Source organism: Adiantum capillus-veneris, chromosome 18, assembly GCF_014529385.1.
Source record: "Adiantum capillus-veneris isolate H3 chromosome 18, ASM1452938v2, whole genome shotgun sequence".
In the NCBI taxonomy this organism is placed as follows: Eukaryota; Viridiplantae; Streptophyta; class Polypodiopsida; order Polypodiales; family Pteridaceae; genus Adiantum; species Adiantum capillus-veneris.
The window spans coordinates 6,288,970-6,316,479 of NC_140948.1; the positions used below are offsets into that span (position 1 = coordinate 6,288,970).

Below are 27,510 nucleotides of genomic sequence, written 5' to 3' on the forward strand. Positions count from 1 at the left end.
ATGTGCATAAATCAGCGTGCTAAACATGATGAAATAATCACGGGGCAACTTCATACGTACTCGGTTAATCCATACATACACTCATATACGAAAAAACAATCACCGAGAGGGTGACTACTCAAAAGAGAGAGAGAGAGAGAGAGAGAGAGAGAGAGAGAGATGATGATGATGATGGCTATGGAGTTTATAGATTCTCACCGTGCTTTACAATTGATTAGGGGTTGTCGAAAGGCTTCTTGCTTTGCCGCAAGAGAGCGGTGGTGAGAGCTACATAGAGGTTTTCACCACGAGAGCTTTCGGAGAGCACGTACACCGTGAAATGAGAGAGGAGATAGTAAGCAAGTAAAGAGAGAATATCCTTCTTTTTCTTCTCTTATACGAGAGAGAAGAGCTTATGGAGATGGTGATGAAGAGCTTGCACCACTCCGTATAATAGATACGTATAGCCTTACGGTAGTAGACACAACAGACGACGGCACTGAAAACTGAGGCTTGTAGGTGATTTTATAGGCACAGGGCCAGGTTGGAGTGAGTCCCAAACAGAAAACTAGTGCTAGTTTTTGGCCCAAGAATAGTTGCACAACTTTTGGAACTTTGCTAAAAACATGCCTTTGCTTTTGGTGGTCAACTCTCCCACTTACCATCCAATTTTTACAGTAAAATTGGCCAATTGAATAGTACCTTGCCAACTAATGGAACCTTGGCTAGACTACGCCGCACCGTGATGTCCCTACATAATTATGACTTTCCCTTACTGTCCCGACGTATTTTTGGTACCGCTTTTTACAAAAATAATTCTCGTAAAAATCCAGTTTGGTCCCATTTTTGCTCCGGGTGATCATTTTTAAATCTGATGGAGACTAAAATTAATATGTTTATGTTTAGGTCATCTTAAAAAGCACATTGCTTTTCAAAAACACTTAAAAGCACGAAAAGCTAAAAATACGTAAAAAGAAAAAAACAAAAGCAAAATTTTCTAAAATTGAACCACGGGTTCCCCTTGTCCACTGAAATAAGAAAGTGGATTCAATTTTCACTGAAAAGCAGAAATATCATGAAAATCTAAAAACAGCGTGAAAAGCACTCAAAAAACCAGATTTTTACAAAATAGAACCATAGCTTCCCCGGAACATGTAGATTAAGATCCCACCTCGCTTTTTGCAAAAAAAGCACCTAAAAGCAGAAAAACCTACTAGAACATGGAAATGGCCTTGCTTTTTACTTTAGAACCTTACAATACTGTCAATCAAGCATCTTAAATCAAAATTTGACAACATAGATATTGAAAGCTATTTTTCTTATTTTTGCAAGAGACCCAAAAATTGGGGATCTTACACACAAATCAAAGTCTATAAAGTGTCTCCACAAACTAGTCAAGCAAGAACACATGTATGTAAATCTAAAAGAAGTTAAAGAAAATCCACACAAAAGCAACACACGCCTACACTGCACCGTAGGATAGGCACAATTGCTCCAAAGCTTTGGTTGCTGCCCCAACATTACGCATACTTTCTAAAATGTTTTCAAAATGGTTATATGGTGATGTCCGATGTAATGCAATGTTCCTATGATAGCTGGACTCATATAAGTTCTAATTTGCATCTCCCAAGCTCCCATTTTCTGCATAGAGTAGTTATTCCAACTATTGTCTACCCAAATACCGGGTTGCAGCTTTAGTAATAAGGCTCGTGTGCATAGGCAAAATTTGATTGGTTGCCTAAGGCGTTCATGAGTGGTGGAGCCGGGTGGGGTGAATCCATTGCCCATCACAAACATAGAGGGGACAAGCAAAAATTTGCAGTGTGTGCTTTCTTATTGGTCTTGATCCCGACTCTATCGTTCTTGAGAAGGTGGCTATCTCACATTTGCTATTAGGTAAGGCTCATCTTTTTAAGTGTCTGCCTGTGACACTGGCATCGCACAATGACATGTTTAGCCGCTCATGTGTGACACGTGCATAAATATCACTTTCGAGAATGTGAAAGAGTCTCTGACCTAATCTCTAAGCAAAGATCTCTCCTCCCTAACTGCAAGCCCAATCTTCCATGGCTTGCAAGCTTGGATGGTAATCAATGTTGATGCAATGAAGAGCTCTCTCCTTCTCTACTCTCTTCTATTCTCTATTGAGTGTGTGTGCTCTTTCTTCTTCACGTTGCAAGTGTCCACTGAGAGAACTCATAGGGTATTCAAGTCTCCACACCCAATAGCTTTCACGTCCACCACATGTCCAAGTTTACAATCTAGGTCTGAGTTTACTTTTTTAATCAATGTGGTTGGCCTAGATTAATCTAAAAATTGAGAAGAAACTCCCATCAATCTTGCCATTGCAGGTTCCTTCAGTACCCTGTAGGAGACAAGACAATGTTGATAAGCTGCACACATGAGTTACTATGGTGTAATAATGAGTGCACTTTTTTTGAAGTGTCGATGATGTGGCACTCAAGAGCATCTATTGCACATTGAAACTCAGTCTTGGATGAAAATTGTGAGGAAATCTACCTTCTATAGTGAACAATATTGCACCTCTGTATCTCCCCTTCAATATCCTGGTAAAAGGCTCTATACTCAAAGTCTAACTGAGTTTGCCTTGTTGTGGTGCCTCATGTGTGAGGGGTATGAGGGAGGTTGGGTCCAATGTGGGGGAAAGATTTGCTTCCGCTAACCCGAGTAAGAGGAAGGAAAACCAGTAAAAAAAAAAAGAAGAACTTTTTCATTAGTACTTATGGCTTGTATATGAAAAATTTAAAATTAAAACAAACAGGAAATTTGGTTGACTAGCAAAAGTGACTTTTTTGTACACTGGTCGAGGCTTGGTTCACACTTTGGAAGGTCATACAGGCTAGCCATGGCACTATTTGACACCTCTTATCTTGGGGGGGTCTACAGTCCGATCGTTGTTAATCCTAGACCGTCCAATCCATTTGGGGGGTGCTAGCCATGGCAATATTTGACACCTCTTTTTTTACAGGCGATTTATGATCCCAAATTGTTGTTAATCATGGACCATCCGATCCATTTGGGAGGGAAAATATGGGTTGGGCTCGTCATGAAGCAAATGCCATACCACTACGTTAGTTAAGCAGCGTTATATTGAATAGTTTTAGCACGCTCATGATCCTAGTTCACACCGAGTTCACTTCGGGTTTCCACGAGTTTATACCACCAAAATGTGGTGCACATAGCTTGCAAAGTTCACATTTGGTTTACATGTGAGTTCACTCCAAGTTCATTTTTAGGATCAATGGTTGTGATCTTTATTGACACACGACGCCGGTTTTCAACTAGTCTAGCTTGGTGGGCCTTGCTATATAAAGTTTTATATGGTTTAGTATTAATGTGCTTTTGTGAGTGAGAGATGGTATGTTTGCATATGGTAGATTATACTGTAGAGAAGCAGAAAAATTAATTGTAGTACTCACCTAGTAATCGAGTAGGTGTCTCGTCCAAGTGTGCAAGGAAGAGGACATTGTTTGTCAAGCTACGAGAAAATCATGGCACAACTAATTAAACTTGTTGTCATGCAATGAGGAAATGACACAAACTATAGACCGTATCATGCACGTCATACAAAAATGCCATAAAAAAGTACGGTGAAGAGTTGGCTTTGTGGTCTCCCCAAAAGTTATAAGGAACAGAAGTCATGCCCTGCCCCATAGTCTTTATGTGTTGTCCAAGCAAATGCATAGGCATAAGGAATTGGATACACATTACAGACCTTGTAGTTTGTTGAAGTGGACTCATCCTTGTCTATTTGAAATGTCCATTGTTGCGAATATATATGCTTCCTGTGGCACACATCGCAATAATTAAAAGTTGGGTTTGTACATGTAGATTGTGATATAAGTTGGTCATGTTTGAAGCAATATTCGTGTACCTTGTTTTGCCCTCAGTTTGCATCTTGCAGGAGCACTTAGTCTCAAGAATTGATTTCCTCTCAGATGCATCCAACGGTTTTTGGAAGTGAGAGGAGGTGTCGGGCACATGCCAGTAGGGCAATAGAGTACCATTTTCATACGATTTTCATAGGCAACACAATCAATGAGTACCTTGTTTGTCCGCTTAAGAAGGCTCGTTCATCCTCATTGAGCTCAATGTCAAGCTCCTCTTTAGCACCTTCGTTTTGATACAAGACTCTAGATCCATCATGATCAAATTTGGGGTAATTACTCACATCCAAGGCCGTGGCACTATTATCGATGGTCAACGCAGGCAACTAGTCTCTAACGTGGCCTTTTCAACGTCATTGACTCGTCGGATGAGCTTGCAACATTGTCCACGATTAAGCTTTTGATATAAGGGTTGTGATATAGAGTACGTGGAGCATTGCCCGTTCAATTTCACAAAAAGCTTATTAGGCTTTGGGCCTCGTTCCACCAAGCAGCTACAGAGGCTGGTCTCCAGAAGTGTTGATATCCGTCACACGACTTGGAGCTTGCCGGTAAAAGCAATACAGATGACTTCTCACACAGCCTAGAATAAGAATCACATGATCTCTCAAGAATCGCATGATCTCTCGCTTTATTATATTTTGGATAGGTGCAACCAGTTCTCAAAGTGCTGCGCTATAAAATTCGAGCTTGGATCTGATTTTTGCAGCGCATGCATAGCTTCTCTCGAGCCCCTCGATGTGGTGTAAACACTTGGCGCTACCATACTTCGTGTGACGGAGCTCTTACCAAGTAACCATAGATCCCTTCTAAAATTTCGGTGTCAAGCTAGGGCGGTTACCGCCGGGAGAGTCACGCACGCCCAACACCGCTCTCTATTTATACAAGAAACCCGTTGCCCGATTCGTTTTGTATCACCCGAGCACGGCTCACAGGAACGTTGCTCTCGATCCCGACATCTCATCAGTATTTGCTCTCTTTCCAGGATTTGGAATCCTTGCCCTGCAGCACCAGCATGGCGTTTGTTTTCAAGGTAAGCAGCTCCTTATTTTGTGTACTTTTCTGCGTTTTTCTGTTGACCAGATCTGGAAGAGGGTGTCGTCCTTTCCATGGTTTGGTAGTGTCAGGACAGGAGATGGCTTTCTTCACTCATGATCTCTGTGTGAAAGAACTTCACTTACCTGAATCAATCTCATTTCAAGCGAAGACTTTGTGTGCTGAATATCCCCTGCATAAGCAGGGGTCAGGTTGTGGGTTCACTCTATTAGCATGGCACAATTGATTTAGGAACTTCATGTCTTTGACTTCTCGTCCTTTAAGAGTGCTTTGTCATCAGAATTTTACCTCTGACTTGCTGATGGGTTGCAGGTTAAGTTTCAAGATACCCTTCGCAGGTGGGTGGCTCCTGAAGCGCCCGCTGACTCATTTGCAGTAACTTTTAAAGATTTGGATTCCAAAATAAGAGAGCTTTTCCACTTCTCTACTTCTGCTTTGATTGCGATTACATACTTGGACAAAGATAATGATGTGGTGACATTAGCTGATGACCAAGATCTTATCGATGCATGCTTTGTTCAAAGTCTGAACCCACTTCGTCTTGACGTTCAAGTTCTTGATGGGAGCTCCAAAGAGCATGCGCGTGGTCCTCAACACAGCTTTGAACGTCCTTCCATCTCAGCCGAGACCCTGAATGTTGAAGCCTTCTTGAGGGCACTTCCTCAAGCAACAGCTGACAGTGTCAAGGAGTTCTTGCGTATCTATGCTCCATGCATTGATCCCAAAGTGCCTGCTGCTGACTCCCTTAAAAACATTGAAAGTGTCTTCAAGGACTTTATAAATAGCTTGGCAAATCATCACCACCATGGACACGGGAAGTTTGGAGAGAAACCCCCACATCATGCAAACAGGCACCATTGGTCCCCACCGTCTCACCCTCGGCATGAAGACACTACTTTTCACTGGGGGGTTGAATGTGATGGCTGTGGCACATCCCCGATTCAAGGTTCTCGATACAAGTCAACAAAGTAAGTTTTTAATTTGAATAAGTCTCGTTGAATAGAGGGAGATACTGGAATCCGAGTCCTGTAAGGTTGGGTAGATTATGATGAATGTGATGTTCCATCTTTGTGTCATGTCAAGCTCGGGATAATCTTTTCTATTACTCATATCAAAAGAGTGCCAGGATAGAATTTTCCAAACAGTCGCAGAGATTTTTATTTTTCTTCTGACTAGCTCCTGCTGGTTATTGGCTGCAGGGAGAGTAATTATGATCTTTGTGAAAATTGCTTCATTGCCATCGGTAATGAGAGTGACTATTTGAAGCTTGATCGCCCTGTTCATCACCCTCCGCATCATGGTCATTATCGGCCTCCCTGCCTGAGACGAGGGGTAAGACAGCATTGCTGCCCTTGCTATCATTATTATATGATTTGAAATGCTTCTAACGAAAGTCTTTGAATGATCAGCCAAAACCATTTATGGCTCCCCCAGTCTGTAGAGCTTCATTTGCCCGTGGGCAATATGGCTGGAAGCCTAATCACCCGTTTTCTGGCCATCACTCAATTGGTGGCCCACACTTTGATGAGCACAAAAAATTGGATGCACGGTTCGTGAAGGATGTTACTATATTTGATGGCACGGAGCTATCTCCTGGCACAAATTTCACCAAAATTTGGAGGATGTCGAACATTGGCACCCTTCCATGGCCCCAAGGCACTCGGTTGGTTCACATTGGAGGGGATGTGTTGGGTACTGACAAGGCAGTGTCTCTCGAGGTATTTTATCTTTTGTTTGTTTGTGTTCCTGCATTCTCATCAAACTTTAAGTTTTGTGGGAGCCTGTGAATGTGACGTGACTTTACCACTGTCTGCAGCTGCCTGAAAGTGGGGTTCCATGCGGGGAAGAGGCGGAGGTATCAGTGGACCTTGTCACTCCAGAAAAGGCAGGGCGCTATGTTTCACATTGGCGCCTATCAGCTCCATCAGGACAGAAGTTTGGGCATAGAGTGTGGGTAGTGATTCATGTTGTTCCTCATGGAGAAAAGTCTCCCCAGTTCCAGGCCTCTCTGCAGGCTGGGGAGAAGGGTATTGAAGCAAGTGAAGACACTATCGTTCAAGATAATAATGATGGTGCAAATACAAGGAAAATTGATGTAAATACAAATGGAGCGGACAAAGCAACGGTGGGTGTGGTCATTGATAGTGTATCAGGAGTTTTAAGAGTGGAACAGTCTGGACCTGCTGATTATGAAAACAACACGAAGATTTTGTATCCCGATCCGACATCTTTCCATGTGGATGATGATGTGGAGAAGTGCAAACTTGAAGTAGATGATGACTTTTCGCTGGTAGAGAAACCAAGTGAAAATACAGATTGGTTTGATGTCTTTGAGCCGGGTCTAGGACAAAAGGAGAGATTGGTTGAGGAGGGGCCACTTGAATCTCTGCTGCAGGCTCTCGAGGCGATGGGCTTTACTGATCGCAATATTAATATCTCTACTTCGCAGAGTTGCAATTTTGAGCTGGACAGTACTGTGGATAAACTTTTGGCTGCATTTGGATGGGAATGGGCTCTGAAGGATCTTGAAGAGATGGTACGTGTAGTTCTTTACTCGAGAGTATGGTGGAATTTGCAGTTTCTTGATTGTGCAAATAGTAATGGAGATTACCTTGTTTTGCAGGGGTTTAATGACAAGCCGACTAATGTGCGTATGCTGGTGAAGAATAAAGGGAGCCTGAAACAGACCGTGAAGGATCTAGTGAAGTTGGAAAAGCAGTAAGTACAATGAAGAAGCTTTTATAAGTACAATAAGCTTTTGTTCAAAGGAGGAATAAGCGCAATTAGTGGTGGGTTATCATAGTGGACTGCTGCAGCCAACGCTTTCTGATTTAGTTGAGAACCAGAGACAAGGTCAACAGTGTCTCTATTTTTAAGTTCAGAAAGGTGTGTATTTGTTTTTATGTTTTGAAGCAATGTGAAGAACTGGTCATAACAGTGCACCATTGAAATGTCTGTGGAATCATGACAGAAACTAAGTACGTTGAACTTTGTGTTGATGTATTCTACTGGTAATGGTAGTGGAGATGTAGTATTTAATCCATACTATGTCTGGTGAAGTTGGTTATATTGTCTTGTGGATGCCTACCATGAGTCTATGGATGCAGTTTTGTACATAGGCGAATCCGGGCTTTTCCTAGATTCATGTCTCCGTTATCATATGGAGAGGGGTGTTAAGTGATGATGGTTTAGAAGAGAGAGAAAATTGCATGGCTAGCTAGTTCGGTCGATTCTTGTTGAGCTGAGACCTGTTCTGGAACGAGAATCTCCTCTCTCACTGCTCTTGGGAGCAAATCACCAATCATTGAAAACAGTATTAAAATAAGTCAAGACGGACCAAACTGCATGCAACAAAGGGAATTGTAATGCAAATCAATGTTCAAACATCATAATGTACAAGTCAAAATTGTTGTAATGCATGTGGATTGCAGAATGTGAATCATATTGTTGAAATTGTACGTGAGTATACAGGACAAGCTCTTCCTAGAGTGTGATAAATAACATCTATCTATATATAAATGAAGTCCCATGTAAAAGTGAAATTTGGTTCTATGAAGCATTGTTGTCTAAGGATCATGTACTGTGAGAAGAGGTATTGTTATTGGCTTGCCCGCAATTTCCATGCTCTCTTTCGACACATTTGGTCCTCTCTTGGAATAACAAAGTTGCAAATGCAGCCAAGGTAACAAAAAGGTTGGTAAAGATCAAAATTCAAAGCCCTCTACCAAATCCTAAAGAAAAGGAAGCATTGACTTTTTCAGCCAACATTACAGCCAACCAATGAAGTAGTAGTGAATCTAATGCTATGCAACCCAATTTGAGCAAAAATTGACCAATTGTGAAACAAGTTGGTGGTAATATAATGGAGGAATGACCATATGGGCCAAGCCCAATAACACAACTGCTACCCGCAAGATACCTAGAAGAACCAATCCAAGCTACACTTGGGAGGAGAAAAAGACTCAAAACCATTACCTAGAGACAATCAAGATATACCGAAATAGAGAAGAATTGAATTCATTATTAGCGTTTGTAATTTGTCTTTTTGAAAGAAATCCAATCAAACATATGAAGACACCAAAGCTTATGCCTAACAAAAGTAGAACACTTATACATGAATGAAACTGAAACATGAATGAGCCTACCATGATGTTTATTGTTGGTGGAGGGGTTCAAATAGACAATACCCAAATAGAAACCAAGTCCCACAACTCAAAAAATCGTGTTATACATGTAAACATCATGTGCAGAAAAAGGAGACGATAAAGATTGATAAATATTGTTCTATGTGTGGGCGAGCTCATTTAATACCAAACTATCCAAATACATATATCCTGTTGTAGTGGTATCTAAGAAGAATGGTCAGCTTCAAGTATGTGCCAATCTAAAAATGTGAGTGATGTTGCTATATGAGATGACTATCATCTTCCTATCACATAGTATGTATTTCAATGAATTGCAAGAAATCAAGCTTATAAATTCCTTGATGGTTTTTTAACATATTGCTCGCTTGCCGTTATACCAAAATATTAGGTTTGTGAAAAAACGGGGTATATGCTTACAAATTCATGCTGTTTGGACTAACTAATGCCGCAACCACTTTCTCAGTAATTAATCACTCATGTCTTCAAAGAATCCTTGTGAATTTTTAGAAATATACGTCAATGACATGTGTGTGCTCTCTTAAGATCTCTGGAAATATGTATTTATCTTAACCCTATGAAGTGTGCACGGTATGTCTGCTGGTTTTTGAAGAAATCGTTGAAGATGGGAATCTGTAGAGGATTCTTTAAAAAGCCCGAGGAGGAAGGTCTTGGTGAGAGGTGGTGACTGAGGGCAGGTGGCACGTGGAGTATGGAGCTTGGGGCATGTGTCGACCGGTAGCCTCTGTCTCTCTCTCTTTGACACTTGGTGTTGAAAGGCGATGAGGTCTCTCTCTCTCTCTCTCTCTGGCAGTTTGTAGCGGTGGATCGCCCAATGAGCACTCTGCAGGGGGAAAATGTTGTCTTCCCTTGGGTGCTGCAGCTCTCTTTGTGCGGGGTGCTGTTGGCTAACGAGCAGCCTCAGTTGCGTGCATGTGCCTTGTGCAGCAGGAGCACGGCGAGCTGAGCTGTCGAGGGAGGAGGATACATGGGCGAGGCGAGGAGGCGGGGGGGGGGGGGGTTGGGGGGGTGGAGAGGGAATCTCAGTGGGGAATGAGAGAGAGTATTGGGATTCCTTTTATTTGAGCCAGTATTAGTATTTATAATTATAGGTAAACAAGGAAAAATTTAAAGTCATATTATATCAAGAAATTGGATTTCAACTAATATGGAAACGATAAAGGTTATTGTGAAATCCCGGAGTTTAACAACTATAAAAGAGATTCACTCTTACATAAGTTATTGTAGATATTATCGTAGATTTATCTATATGTACGCTATTGTTGCAAATCCTTAGTAGAGTCTAATTATGAATTTCGATGGAACAAAAAAATGTGATGAGTCTCTCAAAAAGTGAAGGCTCTTATTTGTGCATTAGGATTGAAAGCACCTGATTGGATAAAACTTTTCCACGTGCACATTGATGTTTGTGCATTTCCTATTGGATGTATTCTTGCACAATTAGGTGGATTTCCATCCGGTATGCAAGTAGACAATAGTGCATTAAAAAACCATACGAGCACAAAAAAGAAGTCTCAAGGATGAGCTATATTCCAATAAAAAATAGACACTAATTTTTGGCTAACAAATGCACTTTCTTTGTGGAGTGCATTGTTTTATCTAGTCAACGAGACATGAAAGATTGGATAGACTGTCTGATGGTTTATAATTTTTGCTTCACTATCATGATAAAAAATGGAACTGCTTATCAATGAGCAGATCACCTTTCTAGGATACACCTTTCTAGGATATTCACTAGTGAATATCCAAAGGGAATAGATAATGATCTCCCAAATGCAAGTCTTTACCTATTGGAATAATACCTCGATGGAGTGAAGGGATACTTCTTTATGTGACCTATGAAAGGCTCAATGAAGGAACACATAAAACCAAACACAAAATATTGATTGAAGAGACATGCTCCTTTCAATCAAGAGTAGGATGATGAACATATAAATTGGGGGAATATGGCATTCTGAAGCTGTGCATCATCTACCATTAGAGTATGCCACACTATTTCCTATATCTCTATAGCACCTAAATGGAGCAAATAAAGTTTGGAATATCGGACTAATAAGACATACCTTGAAGGCATGAGTAAAACTCACATGAAAGCAATTGAGAGTGCAACAAATGATCATGTGATGATTGAATAAGAGATGGAAACAAAATCAATTAAGGACATGTGTGATTAAGAGAGTATATTTTCCTATTCTTGAACAAACAATCAAGCTGGGTTTTTGACTGAAAAACTAGTGTCCCAATTTTTAAAAGGTTTTTTGTATGTTTTTGGGGCTAAAATTCCCTTGCTTTCGACCTTTGCCTCAAAGAAATCGGAAAGAATTTACACGATTTAGTGAAAAAACCAAAAAAGTCATTAACTTTCGGACTAAAAATCGAGAGAGCTTCAAGTACGTCTTTCCTTTTCAGTTGTCAAAACTAGTCCTAAAAAGATCCAAGTGTAGTGTGTGTTTCACTAATTAAATTTCAAAACCCCACCTCTTGTTCAACCTTCTTGAAAAAAATTACATGTTTTAGTGAAAAAAACAAAAAAAAAATCCTTTGAAATTTGGCCTACAACTTGGGAAAGTTTCAAGAGTGCCCCTTTTTCCCTATGGTTAGAAAAAATGTTCCTAGCAAGCCTTGAACAAAACCGCAAAAGTAATCATGATGGTAAGAATATGATGGCCAACACTCTTTATGGATGTTGAGCCTCATCACTATATCACACCAACTTCAAATGGGATCAATGGTGGAAGGAAAAAATGCGGTGCACATCAATCATGGGATGTTGGATGTGGCGGCACATAGGCAACCCGAATTTACAAATTTGCCCCAAATCTATAATTCCCCTCACATTTACAACACACTCAAATCCCGTATATTTCCATGTGCGCATGCAAGCATAGTGGTTACCGTGGAGAGGTGGTGGGTTTAAGATGTGGGGCGTAGAATATCTCGAATCTACAAAGTCTTAAATTTTAACAAATGAATTTTTTTATTCCTGCCATCAAACACATGCTGTATATTCTAGTGTCCCATACCACTAGAATAAGTAGTATATGTCATACCCTGATGAATTAGGATATCATTGGTCATACATATCATTCAATAATCGATCTTTATAAATTTTAAGTCCAAATCATCATATACTGAACATTCAATGGCCTAGTAACTTGTGTGTAGCGAAGAATAGCATAAACATAGTGAGTATTTCATTAGAATAGATTCCTAATAAGCATTGCAAGAGTGCTTGGATGGAGAGAACAACAAAAAGCATAACACCTTGTTAGATAGGCATGAACAATACTTCAAAAGAGAGAGAAATTAAACTATTGACAATAGTTGAGGACCGGATTTACATGGAGCCGGTCCCCCCTCCAAAAGGCTTTGTATTATAGGTTTCGCCATCAAGGGAGACATTTTACAATACAATACTTTGTGTTCCTTCAATAACTCGCCGGTGCAATGAAGATGGAAGCTTCAAGCACCATGCACACACTTATAAAACACACTCAATTCCCTCACGGTCTCAGACCCAAGACCTCACACACCTTCGAAGATGGTGAGAGCTAACGGGGTATGAGAGTAGATTGAGAGGAGAAGGAGTAGTCTTACGAGAAAGAAGTATATATCCTCACATAATCACTTATAAAAGCTTAGCATAGCTTAGTAATTAGCATGGTAGAGGAGCTGAGCATGCATTGAAGCTTGGATCTTGGTTGGATTTGCATCACCAAGCCAAGAGTTATTGGTGTAGGCCTCCCTTCTCAAAAGCTGGGAGAAGATGATGAGATTTCCATTAAACCTTGGAGAAGGAGAGAGAGTTCTTTGCTCCACACATGAGTTGTGTGAGTGTGTGTGTGATAATGGCTTTGAAAAATTAGCCCCCTCTCTCTCTTGGTCGACCCCTCTTGCTAATTCCTCTTGCTGGCTTCCCATTGGACCTCTCCAAGCTTAGACATTAGGATTTAAGTGGTCAAATGAGGAGCCTTGTGACATGTGTCCCCCTTTCCCCTTTTATGAGGGATTTAGGTAATTAATTAATGCAATTAACTCTCATTGGAACCCTTGTCTTCTGGCCAATAGGAATCAAGCAAGCCATTGGGCTGCTGAGTGCTCATTGGACCCCTTGGAAGACTGTCCAATAGTCTTCTAGAGAGCTTAATTCTTATTGGTTATTTTATTAAGTGTTTTCAAATGAATTAAACCAGATTTTCTCTAGCCTAATTCTCATTGGTCCACCTCTATGGCCATCCAATAGGATTTGAATGTACCTTGGGGGCAATTGGGCTAGAAGGCTGATATGTGTCCCCTATTCCCTTTGAATAAAGGGAGCCTGTGTGTGTGTGTGTTTCTCTCTCATCCCCTACTAAAAGGGCTCTCCCCCTCCTATGTAGGGATCTAGAAAGACTTTGTGTACACTTACAAAGCATCCATTTTCCCTAAGGTTTGACCATTGGACTTACCCTTTGAAATTTGGAACCTTAGCATTTTGGAAGTCTTAATGGGCTGAACCTTAGGTCTTTGAATCCCATTGCTTGTACATTGCTCTTCTACAGATGGTCCACCTTTGGATCCCTAATTTCCCTCCTTTGGTTCCCTATTTTGACCAATCTGCTAGCCTTAACAATAATCTAGCCTTTTCTCCCCTGGTACTTCCCCATATTAAATGATTAGTTTAACATGAGAAAATCATTTAGGAGAATTAGATATTAGTTATTATGACATATACCGAATCCAAATATAAGCCCAAATCCAAATCACTTGCATTATATATCTGAGTAACAAAATCATAGTAGGACAGTGGTGGCTAGCCATCATGATTTTGTGATTGGCGTTGCCTAATCGACGAAACTACACCAATGAGACGTGTGTTGGGGTATAAAGCCCAATGTGGTCGCCCAGGTAAGTGGGCGGGCCGCCAGGTATGTACACATATTCTTTTGTAAAAACCTAATAAGAACTCACTATGCTCTACACATTACAGTAGAGCGAGTTCACCATATCGTCGTGCTCTTCTTCTCGCACTCTCTCTCGCATCGCACTTCCGCTCGTACTCCTTCAAATGGTATCAGAGCTCAGATCGAGGCTCGGGGCAGCACTGCAGGAGGCTAGAGTCACCAGCTCAGATTGGAGTGAAATTCGACAGGCGAAGACACGGCCCCAAATCTCGTGGGTAAGCCCGAAGGGCTTGGTATTGTCAGAATTTCATTATGAGGTCATCTCGGCCACCGTTCGGCTTCGACAAAGGTCTGCGCAAGCCATTTTCGACTACGTGGTCTCGACGAGTGCAGATCCGACTCTGCAAATTTGGGGTTTTTGGCCTACGACTGCAGGTGCTGAGGATATCGACACTCCCAGAGTGTTGATTTGTGGCTGTCTACACATCGAAGGACGGCTCACAGTTCTTGGAGGCGTGTCACATATGACACGGGCGCATCTACACACAGTCTGTAGGCGACATCCACTAGTTCATCAGGTAGCTTGTGTTTGCTGCTTGATATTCCAGATTTCATCCTGACATTGTAGGTACTTCTACATGGGATGTATTGTCAGAGATGATGTATGTCTGTTGAGGGTTTGCTGGCTGTGAGTCACACAGCAAACAACCGCCGCAACGGTTACAGCATACAGTGGGAAATTTGTGGATGTAAAACTTTGTGGGAAGTCTATGTATTGTCAGATTTACTGCAGCCTTTGTTGAGGGTCGAGTGAGGTTTTATTGAGCTGGGGGATTCTCGAATGTTGAGATCCTTTCGGTGATACAGGTCTTGGAGCGATCCCTCGAGCACCCTTAGATAGGCAGCTAGGATGTATTGACTATGAGTTAGACAGTTGGGATTGCATCTTTGCTTAACTGCCGTTGAGGCATTTTCACAGTCTATGCTTACATACAGGACAGTGACAGGACAGTCAGAGATAGTACAGGTGCAGGACAAGTTTACCCGCAGCTTACAGTGTCAGAGAGACAGTGTTTTTTGGTCTGTTTTTAGTACACCAGAGCCATTTTACAAAGGAGACTCTGCCGAAATTTATGCAAAATCTGAAGCTTTCTTGGTTCATTTGACAGGTTGATATTGGTTCAGAGGTCAGTTTACAGGGGAAACTCTGCCGAATTTTTCCCAAGAAAGTAAACTACTGTGAAGTGTAGCTATGGCTGGATCACAGGACACTGCCCTTTACAATATGAAGAAGCTGGATGGAACCAATTTCCCATTGTGGAAGCAGCTGATTTGGCACGTGTTGGTACAAAAGAAGCAGATAAAACCTATAAAGCTCAAGGGGATAAAACCAGAAGATATGGACGAAGATGAATGGAGCGAAATGGATGAATTGGAACTTTCTACCATTATGCTGACTTTGGCAGAAAGCATTTACTTCAATGTAGCAGACGAGATGTCGGCTTATCAAGCATGGTTAAAGCTGAGTGATCTTTATGAGAAGCAGAGTGCAGCTTCACAGGTATACTGGCTTAAGAAGCTTGTTGACTTGAAGATGAAAGAAGGGACACCTATGTCCAATCATCTGAATGAATTCAACACAATCTACAGTCAGTTGTCTGCTCAAGGTGTCAAGTTTGATGAACCTGTTAGAGCTATGTTCCTATTGATCACATTGCCGGAAAGTTGGGACACTTTTCGCACAGCTTTGAGTAATTCTACACCTCCAGATGGTTTGAACATAGCAGGTGTAGAAGGAAGTCTGCTTACTGAAGAAACCAATAGAAAGACAATGGACAAAGGCAAAGGAACAGCCTTAGTTGTCAGGGGAAGGACCAAAGAAAAGTACAAAGGTGGAAAGTGGAATCAGTCTCGTAGCAAGTCCCGCAGTGCTAAAGGCAAGAGTGACATAGAATGCTACCATTGTGGCAAGAATGGTCACATGAAAAGAGACTGCAGAGAATGGAAAGCAGAAAAAGGCAAAGAGAAAGCTGAAGACCATGGTGAGAAGAACAAGTCCTCAGTGAAGATTCAAGAAATAAATGTGAAACACTGTTGCAGAGGATGACAGTCTAGTGTCAGGAGACATCTACTTCTTGAAGAATACAATGGACTCAGCTCTTCTTACAGCATCTGATGGAAATGCACTGAGTGACTGGATTATAGACTCAGGGGCATCACTTCATGTGTCTCCAAACAAGGAGTGGTTTACCTCTTATGTGACCACTAAAGATCATGTTCGGCTAGGCAATGGGCAGACATGTGAGATCTTAGGTGTTGGAGATGTTCAATTGAAGTTTCAAAATGGCTCTTCTTTCACACTGAAGAATGTGAGACATGTTCCCGCAATTACAAAGAGCTTGATTAGCACAGGTTTACTTGATGATGCTTGCTACGTCACCACTTTTGGACAAAACATGTGGAAGATATCCAAGGGTTCTATGACAGTAGCACATGGAGTAAATTCTGGAGGACTTTACATGATTTATGTATCAAATGTCTCTAAAAATGTAATCAATGTAACCGAGCAGCCCAACGTTTCTTTGTGGCATAGCCGGTTAGGACATATGTCCAAGAAGGGAATGGAAATCTTATCTCGTTCTGGTTATTTGCCTGGATTTTCATTTAATGATTTTGAATTCTGTGAACATTGTCTGTATGGTAAGCAAACACAGCAGCCACATAAGCATAGAAGCAGTAGAAGAGATACACAATTGGCACTTGTTCATAGTGATTTGTGTGGACTTATGCCTAACCTATCTCTAGGGGGAGCTTCTTACTTTATGACATTTATAGATGATTACTCGAGAAAAGTATGGTTTTACTTTCTCAAGCACAAGGATGAAGCGTTTAGTGTTTTCAAAACGTTTGTGACACTTGTGGAGAATCAGAGTGGCAAGAAGCTTAAATGCTTACGCACTGACAATGGTGGAGAGTATGTTTCAAAGGCCTTTCAGGACTTTTGTGAGTCAAAAGGTATAAAATGTGAACTTACTGCTCCTTACAATCCTCCTCAAAATGGTGTTGCTAAGAGGATGAATAGGACCATACAAGAGAAGGTCAGAAGTATGTTGTCTAATGCACAGTTGCCAAATGGGTTTTGGGATGAAGCTGTATCAACAGGTGTTCATCTTGTAAATAGATCTCCTAGCAAGGTTTTGCAGAAGGATTCAGTGCCAGAGATGGTATGGTCAGGCAAAATGCCCTCATACAAGCATCTCAGAGTCTTTGGCTGTGAGGCATATACTCACGTTCCAAAGGAATTTAGGAACAAACTTGAGCCAAAGAGTAGAAAGTGCATCTTTCTAGGCTATGGTAATTCTGGTGAGATGGGGTACAGACTTTGGGATCCCGAATCCAGAAAGGTTGTCCGCAGCAATGATGTTCACTTTAATGAATCCAAATATCATTCTAAACCAGAGAGGGTTGAGGAGATTAGAAGAGTTGTATTCCAAGAAGATGGACCTGCACGTGCAAGACAAAATGTCACGGCTCAAGAGGAGCAAGGACAGGATAGAGTGGAACCACAGGTTGTGGCTGAGCCTGAGCCACCTATTGTGCGTAGATCTGGACGTGTCACGCGACCTCCTGATAGGTTTGTTCCATCTATGAATTATGTCATGTTGACTGATTGCAATGAGCCTTCATGTTACAAGGAAGCAGTGCAAATGAAGGACTCCGGGAATTGGCAATTGGCCATGCAGTCAGAGATGACAGCTCTGCATAAAAACCAGACATGGAAGCTAGTTAAATTACCACGAGGCAAAAAGGCTCTACCCTGTAAATGGGTTTACAGGTATAAGATCACCGCTCATGATAGTCAGCCAAAGTACAAAGCAAGGCTTGTTGCCAAGGGCTTTAAGCAAGAACAAGGCATTGACTTTGATGAAGTCTTCTCTCCGGTGGTCAAGATGACTACATTGAGATGCTTTCTTGCATTGGTTGCCATATTAGATTTGGTGTTGCACCAAATGGATGTCAAGACAACGTTCTTGCATGGTGATTTAGATGTGGAAATTTACATGCAGCAGCCAGAAGGGTTTGTTGAGAAAGGCAAGCAAGATTGGGTATGCCACTTGTTAAAGAGTCTTTATGGCTTAAAACAATCACCGAGGGCATGGTACCATAAATTCCACAAGTTTATGCTTTCTCAAGGCTACAAACGTAGTGAGTTCGATCACTGTCTATATGCAAAGAAGGCTAAGGATGGCAGTTGGCTGATCCTTATTTTGTACGTGGATGACATGTTGATTGCTGGCAAGCACTTGGAAGAAATTTCAGCTTTGAAGTCAAAGATGGCAAAATCGTTTGACATGAAAGACATGGGTGAGGCAAGTCATATACTTGGTATGCGCATTGAGAGAGACAGATCAAAGAAGTTGATTTGGTTATCTCAAACAGAGTATATTGACAAGGTTTTGCAACGTTTCAATATGGAGAAGGGAAAGGCATTGAGTGTTCCATTGCCACCATATGTGAAACTTAGCAAACAAGATTGTTCTGTGTCTGAGGAAGAACAGGCTGAAATGGATAAGATTCCATATGCGTCTGTAGTGGGTAGTTTGATGTATGCAATGATTGCTACTCGCCCAGACATTGCATTTGCAGTGGGAGTAGTAAGTCGATACATGTCAAACCCAGACAAGAAACATTGGGAGGCAGTGAAAGGAATATTGAGATACCTGAAAGCTACAAAGAGTATGCGTATATGCTATGGGAGTCAGGAGCTAAGTGTAAAGGGTTTTACAGACTCAGATTATGCAGGTGACTTAGACAACCGAAGGTCTACATGAGGGTATGTCTTTACATTGGCTGGTGGAGCAGTATCATGTCGTTCTAGATTACAAGATTGTGTTACTCAGTCTACTACAGAGGCTGAATATGTTGCAGCATCAGAGGCATGCAAAGAATCAATTTGGCTTAATCGACTAGTAACAGATTTGGGAATCAAAGAAGAGATGCTTGTGTTATATTGTGATAGTCAAAGTGCTATACAATTGGCTCGCAATCCAGTTTATCACTCAAAGACAAAGCATGTGGATGTGAAGTATCATTTCATCAGGGAAATGCTCGAGGATAAGCAACTTCAGCTTGTCAAAGTTCACACCATAGAAAATCCTGCTGATCTACTTACAAAAGGACTTCCCTCAGAGAGCTTTGCGCATTTTCGCAAGCAGTTAGGTGTAGGGTAGTACATCACTTCTCTACATCTCTTGTATATTAGCTTGTATAGTAGCTTCTCTCACACTTAAAGTACCACATTGGACTTTAAGTGGGAGGTTGTTGGGGTATAAAGCCCAATGTGGTCGCCCAGGTAAGTGGGCGGGCCGCCAGGTATGTACACATATTCTTTTGTAAAAACCTAATAAGAACTCACTATGCTCTACACATTACAGTAGAGCGAGTTCACCATATCGTCGTGCTCTTCTTCTCGCACTCTCTCTCGCGTCGCACTTCCGCTCGTACTCCTTCAACATGCTGCCTAAATTGGTAAATTTGCACTAATGCTACCTGAACTGATGGATCTTCATTTAGTTTTGTACTTCTTATGTTGGCGAGTCTGCACTTAATATTGTTTTAAGAATAGTGAATCTGTAGTTTATTGGTGTGCTACCTAAATCGGAGAATTTGCACGTGTGCTTGCCTAAACCGACAAATCTCCACGTATAACTGGTGTTGCCTAGTTTGGCGAATCTACCCCAAGATGAGCACTTACACACTACCTAAATCAACAAATCTATGTGCACGTGACTAATGGGTCCTAGACAAGGCATAAAAATTACAATACATTTACTTGGTACCAAATTAGAGTAAGTTGGAATGCTAAAGATGTACCAAATGTTGACCATTATACCAAATCAATCGAGCTCATGTGAGTGGTAGCATAGTTTCATGACAAATCATCGTAATATAGGTTTTAATCAATGTAAGTACAAGCCATGCCTTTAGGGATAATTGATTTTACAGCTTATAACACAATGTAGACAAGTAAAAGAGCTCTGCCTTCTAAAAGTGTTCGGCTGTATTTTTTGCTTGTTGCAAAATTTCTTGGGAATAGCCTCGTGGAAATATCTGCAAAGAGAATCACTTAAAAGAAATTAAATTTAATGAACATTAATTTATCAAACCGATATTAAACTCAGAGATTGTCGTATAAGAAGTTGCTGTAAAGAGGTGGTGGGGAATCTAGAGATCTTGAGATAATACGGGAGGTAGAGTGAGCGTTAGGGTGGTGTATTATATATATATATATATATATATATATATATATATATATATATATATATATATATATATATATATATATATATATATATATATACATATATATATGTTATCTAGGTCTAAAGATACATAGATATAGAGAATCTACTCATCTGAGATAGTTGAAATGATCTTGCTAGATGTATATTATTAGAAGGCATTTAGAAGTTTCATACCTATAGGTTCTCTAACATGATAGCATTATACTTTAGCTTTATCTGCAAAAATGTTTCTTAAAGGCAAAGCACTAAATATGATTTCTTGTTAAATTCAACAACAATTTACAATACATTAACATTTTAAAAGATATTGATGATAAAATTGATGCGAAGTTGGGATTGAAAGCATGAAAATTTCAATTAAAACAATCGCATAGTGAAGATCGCGTAGTGAAGGTGCTATAAAAATTTTCATAGTGGTAACCAATGGATATGTGATGACTACCTGTTTAGTGTAGGCTAAAGAAATAGGTTTCTAATTGACTGCTAATAGTGCCGTAGATTCTAGAGATTTACGGATGTGAAATGGCATCCATTTTTTTGGCAACACCACTTATTAGCTGTAATAAACATATATTTGTCTATTTCCATTACATTGTCTTTGTAGGCCATAGGTTAGAAGGTACAAAAATATTGGAGTCATTATTTCAAGAGTCTTAAAGGTCAATTTAGGGTTAGTTGATGGGCACACTTTCCCTTGTAAATTTATGGATTTTACATTTTTGGGTAATTAAGGCTATTTGTATGAGACAAGTCATAGTTTTACTTGTGAATGACAGTGGGCAAATGGCATAAACTTGACCTATTACTAGTGTACAAGGATGATTTGCCTCATCTTAGTCTAAAGCCAAGAAAAAAATAGATTTTCCAAATTGGAGACTACCTTTTCCAAGAAGAAAGACCAGTAAAAAATACATTATCCCAAAACGTCATGTTTTTTCCACTTGTTAACTGTAGTAAATAACAATATTTCAATTTTCATTACACGTAGATCCCATTTGAAGCTAATTGTGTAAGCTAGTGTGGAGGGATGTTGAGGCTTATGCAAAGATATATGATGATTGTTAAAAGTACCAATAGAAAAGGGTGAAATTTGTTTTAACACCTCTGATGGAAGCAAGAGCATTTGTGAAATGGGGACTAGATTTTATCGTTTCCATCATGTGGAAGCAGTGTAAGTTTGATGTCTTGGAAAATAAGGGCCTTGCAATGCCATTGAAAGAGCATAAAGAGGGTTTCTGCACTGATGATCAGTGGGAAGAGCTTGATGCTCGTTCTCTTGACACTAGTGGGCATGGTGATGTATATATGGCAAGTGAAATTAGCCAAAGGAAAAATCAAAGGGAGAGATGTCGTAGTTGCAATCGCGATCATTCTCAAGATCACAAGAATACACATAGCAAGAGTCATGGACTTGACACAAGAAACATTGAATGCTACCATTGTCACAAGAAAGGACACATGGAAAAGGATTGCCGTTTGTTGCAAAGAAAGAAAGGTAAATCCATTGTCGTAAGTTTTACACCTCTTAAGAGAAGCATGAAGATATAGGAGCTCAATGTCATTGAGTGTTCACATGTTGATGTTGTTTTGACGTGCTGTAGTCATCAAATGTACTAGTATTCACTTCTAATTCGAGTACATAACTAGTTCCTTGTATTCTTGCCTCCTACCTACCTCTAGCTGTCTATATCTCCATCTAAGCTCTATCTTGAGAGCGCATGGGTGAATGATGCCATCACTTTGTAATAGTGCTAATTTAAAGTTTAATTTGCCACTTATCCTCTTTGCATTATATCTTTGTCTACTCTCCTTGCTACAAGATCCTATGTAATATACATTTCCTATATGGTATTAGTGCTTTAGGTGCTCATAGAGCTAAGATTGTACAAGAAGTACTTGTATTACCTTGAAAAATCAATCCCTTATTATATTGGCATCTTCAAATTTTACTATCGATGGTACTTTACTACGCATTCTTCCACTAGCCTTCACGGAAGGCAAGCTTGATGGTGCCAACTACACTCTGTGGAAATTCAAACTTTTTTGCAATTTTGAATTCATGTGAGTTACTGAATAAAGTGTCGGGGAAAAATCTTGCTACCTTGTAATTCCTCTAGGATGCTACTCTTCTACGTGCCTAGAAAAAAAGGAATGCATATGCGTTGTGCACCATTGTCATGTGTGTAACTTATTTTTTTTATCACTTTGATTCAACATACCACTAAAGTACATGAAGCTTGGAGCATATTGACTCGCCCAATATGAGGCACACAATTTCAAAAATGCTAGGCTGATTTGGTGTCATGCGGAAAGAATTTGCTAACGCTAGGGCTGATCTACTGTATCCTGCTGTCAGCATGCTGCTGCAATTGCAAAACGTTGGGCTGATCAGCAAATTGAAGGAAACGCTAGCTGGTTTTGGTGCAAAACGCTAGGTCTTGCTGTTGATGCAAAAATGCTAGGCCTGCTGGGGTCCTGCTAAGAAGGTGTCTATTGAACTGAGTTCTTGCTGCCTCTTCTGCGGAGTCTGATTGCTGAAAACTGAAAACATTGGTCTTCTTGTTGTCTTGTCTCAACGGAACTTGCAAAAATGCTAGGTTTCTATATATACAAACTTTAGTAAATTTGCCCTACCTAAGAAATCAAAATCTAGAAAATCAACTTGTTGCTGAGAAAATTACCGATGGAGATAAGGTGGAGGCCTTTATCAAGCTAATGAAGGATCTCGAAGATCAATTAGCTGCTATTGGTGTAGCTTTTTATCTGAAAGATTTAGCTCGGTGCAACATTCACATACTTACAACCAGATATGACAGTCTTGTTATGACATTCAACACTCAGGTTCATCCAACCCCTCTTTTATATTTGAAGAATTGAGTGCAATGTTGCTTGAAGAGGAGCTATGAATCAAGACTAGGGATGGTGGCGGTGATGTTGCTTTCACGACCAACAAAAAAGGCAAGGGGACTACGTCAAATGTATCTAAGACAAAGCCCAAAAGAAGAAATTTACAAGTAGCTAATTTTCGTTGTGACAAGAAAGGTCATGTTGTTAAAGACTATAGAAAGAAGAAAGAAGATAAAAAGAATTCCACCATGAAAGCTTCTTGGAAGAAAAGAGAATCCACCAACAATGTTGAGGTAGAGATTGAACTATGGGCCATCATAGAAGAGGTATGCTTATTAGTACAAACTCTGTTTGTTGATGGTTCTTGGATTGTAGATCGTGGAGCATCCCAACATATAACTAGTAAGAAAGATTGATGCAGTTCTTGGAAGCCTCTATAGGAGCCCATTAATGTAATTATTGGGAATAATCCAACAGGTCTAATAGAAAATTTTGGAACAATTTCTTTTTTAGCAGCTACAAGTGAAACTAAGCAACTCTCTAATGTTTTGTATGTGCCATAAATCAAGAAGAATCTACTTTCAATTGCTGCAATCATTGATTGTGGTCTTGAAGTTTGTTTTAAGAAAATTAAAATAGAAATCTTGGATTGTGCTAGAGAAAAATGGTCTTGAGAAAGAGTGTTTTAGACTGAGGTGCAGACAGGGTCTTCTTGTTGTTACAAGAAGGTACAAAGTCATACATGAGCACATAACCTGTGCATCATAATCTGCGCTAAAAAAAGTGCAAGCTATGAGTAGAAAACCTCAACCAAAAAGGGAAAAGAGAGTAAGGTGCAACAATATTTATGAGCCTTTTGTTTACAATAACTACAGAAAAAGGTACAGCTCAAATACGACATGAGAGATTTGGTCATCTAGGTATTTTTGTGCTAAAAGAGATGCAAAGATCTTGGATGGTTGCACACATGCCTCAAATCTTAGATATGAATGAAGTATGTGAGGCTTGCATGATGGGAAAGAAACAAAGGAAGACATTTTTACTAGAGACTAATAATTAAGCACAATCTCCTCTAGAGATGGTACATCAGATCTCTATGGTAAAATGTTGAATCATGCTTTGGATGATGGATCTTTATATTTTTTGCTATTAGTCGACGACTTCAGTAGAAAGATGTGGGCATGTTTCATTCGTGAGAAGTCTAAAGTGTGACACAAGCTTGTAGAAAATGAGACAGGAAAGAAGGTAAAAAAACTTCACACCAATAGAGGAGGAGAAGAAAATATTTCAAGTGAATTCAACATATATTGCAATGAGCATGGCATCAAGCATTACCTTACTACTACTTACACACAACAACACAATGGAGTTGTGAAACGTCATTATTGGGGTGTGGTAGAGATGGCATGATGTACGCTCAAAGCCAAGGATATACTAGATTGCTTTTTGGACAAAGCAGTAAATATAGTAGTTTATATTCTCAATCAAATCTACACAAAGGATCTAAAAATAAAAACACCTCAAGAATCCTATTTTGGTAAGAAATTTTAAGTCTTTCATTTCAAAACTTTTGGGTGTTTCTGTTATGCACATGTTACTGATTCCAAAAGAACAAAGTTAGAAGCCAAAAGTAAGAAGTGTGTCTTTCTAGGATATAGCTAAGAGTCTTAGACATATAGACTCTATGATCTATGATGATGACAAATCAAACAAAACTAACCAGCTTGTTGTAGCATCAAAGGAGAAGCCACAACTAAAGCGGGCTCAAGAGCTCTTTGATGATCAAAATCCTCATGTTCACAATCCTTGTGAAGAAGAAGATGGTTTGCAAATGTCAAAGAGAATAGAGGAGAAAATACGAGCCTTCAAACAAATTATCAACATAGCTCTAATGACTAAAATTATGGGCTCTGTAAAAGAGACAACCTCCATTGAAGAGGCCATGGATTATCCAAAGTGGAGAGAAGCAATGCAATAACGGTATGACAACGTAACAAAGAACGACACATGGCAAATAGTGGATTGGTCACCAAAGATTAAGGTCATCGGCACCAAATGGGTTCACAAAGTCAAACAAAAGGCTGATGGATCATAAAAAAAGTACAAAGCAAGGTTAGCAGAGCAGATTTGTAACAAATTGAAGAGTTTTACGTGAGTGAACCTTTTGCTCCCACAACTTGATTGATCACTATTTGTCTTGTACTTGCTCTTGATGTGAGTGAAACTTTTGCTCCCACAACTCGAATGACCACTATTTGCTTGTACTTTCTCTTGATGCTATCTTTTGTTGGGTTTTTTCTCAAATGGATATAGTATCAATTTTTTTGAATGGACTTCTCAAGGAGGAGGTTTATGTAGAGTAGCAATGAGATTTTGAGTTTCCCATTCAAAAGGGAAGGTTTGTAGGTTGAATCGAATGATCACTATTTGCCTTGTACTTGCTCTTGATGCTATCTTTTGTTTGGTTGTTTTTCAAATGGATGCCATATTAACTTTTTGAATGGACTTCTCAAGGAGGAGGTTTATGTAGAGTAGCAATAAGGTTTTGAGTTTCCCATTCAAAAGGGAAGGTTTGTAGGTTGAAAAAGGATTTCTATTATCTAAAGCAATCTCCAAGAGCATCGTATGTCAGTATGTCAGGATAGATAGGTTTTTCAAAAATCTTGGCCTAAAAGGAGTGCTTCTAATGCAAATTTATATGTACTAAGAGAGAAAATAAAGAAGGTCATTGTTATCTTGTATGTGGCTAAAAGCATGGTTTGGTGATACAAAAAGGATTGTCCTTAACACAACATAAGCTTGGTGGTTCATGTGTGTAAAAGTAGAGGACCTTTTAATTGGAATTGGGGAAGGACCATATATTTCTTTGTTTTTTAAGATGTTCCCAACTTCTGAAATAGGCCACTCTTGAGAAGAGGTGGGGGGTGAGGGCAGGAATGGGACCCATCTTAAGGGACATAGCAGGGTTGGGTTGTTTTTTTCCCAGGATGATTATCACTCTCTCACACACACACACACACACACACACACACACACACACACACACACACACACACACACACACACACACACACACACACACACACACACACACACACACACTTTATACACCGACCTATTAAACAAACGCGAGTTTAATCTCTTGGGATTCTACTGGATTTTTCATGGCCCTTGTAAGGACTTGAGCGCTGCATCATATCTTTACCTCGGGCTGTATCGTGTTACTGAGACTGCCTGGCCTTTCAGACACACACTCCCTAAAATACACTCGGTTAGGTCTTCATCATGGGACTTAGCACCTCTTTAAAAGTTACTATACCCCTTGTCTTGTGTAAATCAGGCAAGCTCTTTATTACTCCCGTGTAGATGCTGGTTTAGGAAAAACTCTCATTACTTGGGCGTGAAGGTGGCCCTGCTTCACAGATGGCGATATCCTCACTCATGGTGACCCGCTCATGACACAAGACTGGCAGTTCCTCCTCCTTCCCCTATTGAAAGAGGTGAGGGTGCATCTCTGCCCCTCACTTAGCTCTAGTTGTTTTGATTGGTTAACTTAAATTCATACTGCGTGCCTCTACACGGAAATATGGAGCTCATTACACAAGTCTCTCATGGTTTTTTTTCTTTCCCATGCATACTTCCTTACTGTTCTTTGATTTTTGATAAGGTTGTGTATTAAACAACACCTGTTTCATGCCTTTAAAGCAAGGTAAGTATAGTTGACGTCGGATGTTGGCATGGTAATTGTATAAACATCGCTTTAAACCTTTCCTCTGGGTATCGAATGCCTGGTATTACTGAGGTATGGTGGTTTGTTTTTTTAGCAAAGGCTTAAACTGCCTGCTGTCGTAAAAAATGAGTTTTTTTTCTTAAAACATCTTACAATAAAACTTTGGCCTTCTATGGCCGCTGTGCGTAGCATGACATGGACTCTAATCGAACAGTGTTTTATGGTTTTTTTTATTACCAAAAGCCTTAGGGACTTTTTAATAGTGTCGCCTCTGCATTATGATGCTGTCTACAGACTTTGTATAGCATTGGATTATTGGTAAATGCGTCTTGTCAGAGTGCGGTTTAAAAAAAGGGGGGATTGTTTTTTGGTTTTGGAGCACCAAAAGCCTTGGGGATTATTTGATATTGTCGCCCCTTCATAATAATGTCGTCTACATACTTTGTATAGCATTGGACTATTGGTAATATGTCTTGTCAGACTGGTTAAAAAGGGGGGTGTGGGACCTCTTAGCACATCATTTCATCCTCTATTCGGCTATGATCGCAAACTATTTGGGGCAGATTGATGTTCTTATTATAGCCTCGAGTATTAAGGTGGTATTTTTCCCAAAAAACATGCATGGTTTGGCTCTCTAAA

General features: G+C 40.1%; 1 protein-coding gene across 1 annotated transcript; it reads left to right on the top strand.

Annotated features, from left to right (window-relative positions):
• The first annotated feature begins 4,733 nt into the window (after positions 1-4,733).
• LOC147435183 (protein NBR1 homolog) lies at positions 4,734-8,010 on the top strand. Its single transcript, XM_086488292.1, has 6 exons — positions 4,734-4,920; positions 5,256-5,911; positions 6,143-6,275; positions 6,353-6,661; positions 6,760-7,479; positions 7,567-8,010. Exons 1-6 carry the CDS (start codon positions 4,903-4,905, stop codon positions 7,663-7,665), a joined length of 1,935 nt encoding a protein of 644 aa, XP_086344418.1. The 5' UTR covers positions 4,734-4,902; the 3' UTR covers positions 7,666-8,010.
• Positions 8,011-27,510: the final 19,500 nt, after the last annotated feature.

Excerpts from the sequence above, each read along its gene's own strand:
- LOC147435183 (XM_086488292.1), top strand. Across the intron at positions 6,276-6,352 it reads CTCCCTGCCTGAGACGAGGG|CCAAAACCATTTATGGCTCC; the intron begins GTAAGACAGCAT and ends TTGAATGATCAG. Across the intron at positions 7,480-7,566 it reads TGAAGGATCTTGAAGAGATG|GGGTTTAATGACAAGCCGAC; the intron begins GTACGTGTAGTT and ends CTTGTTTTGCAG.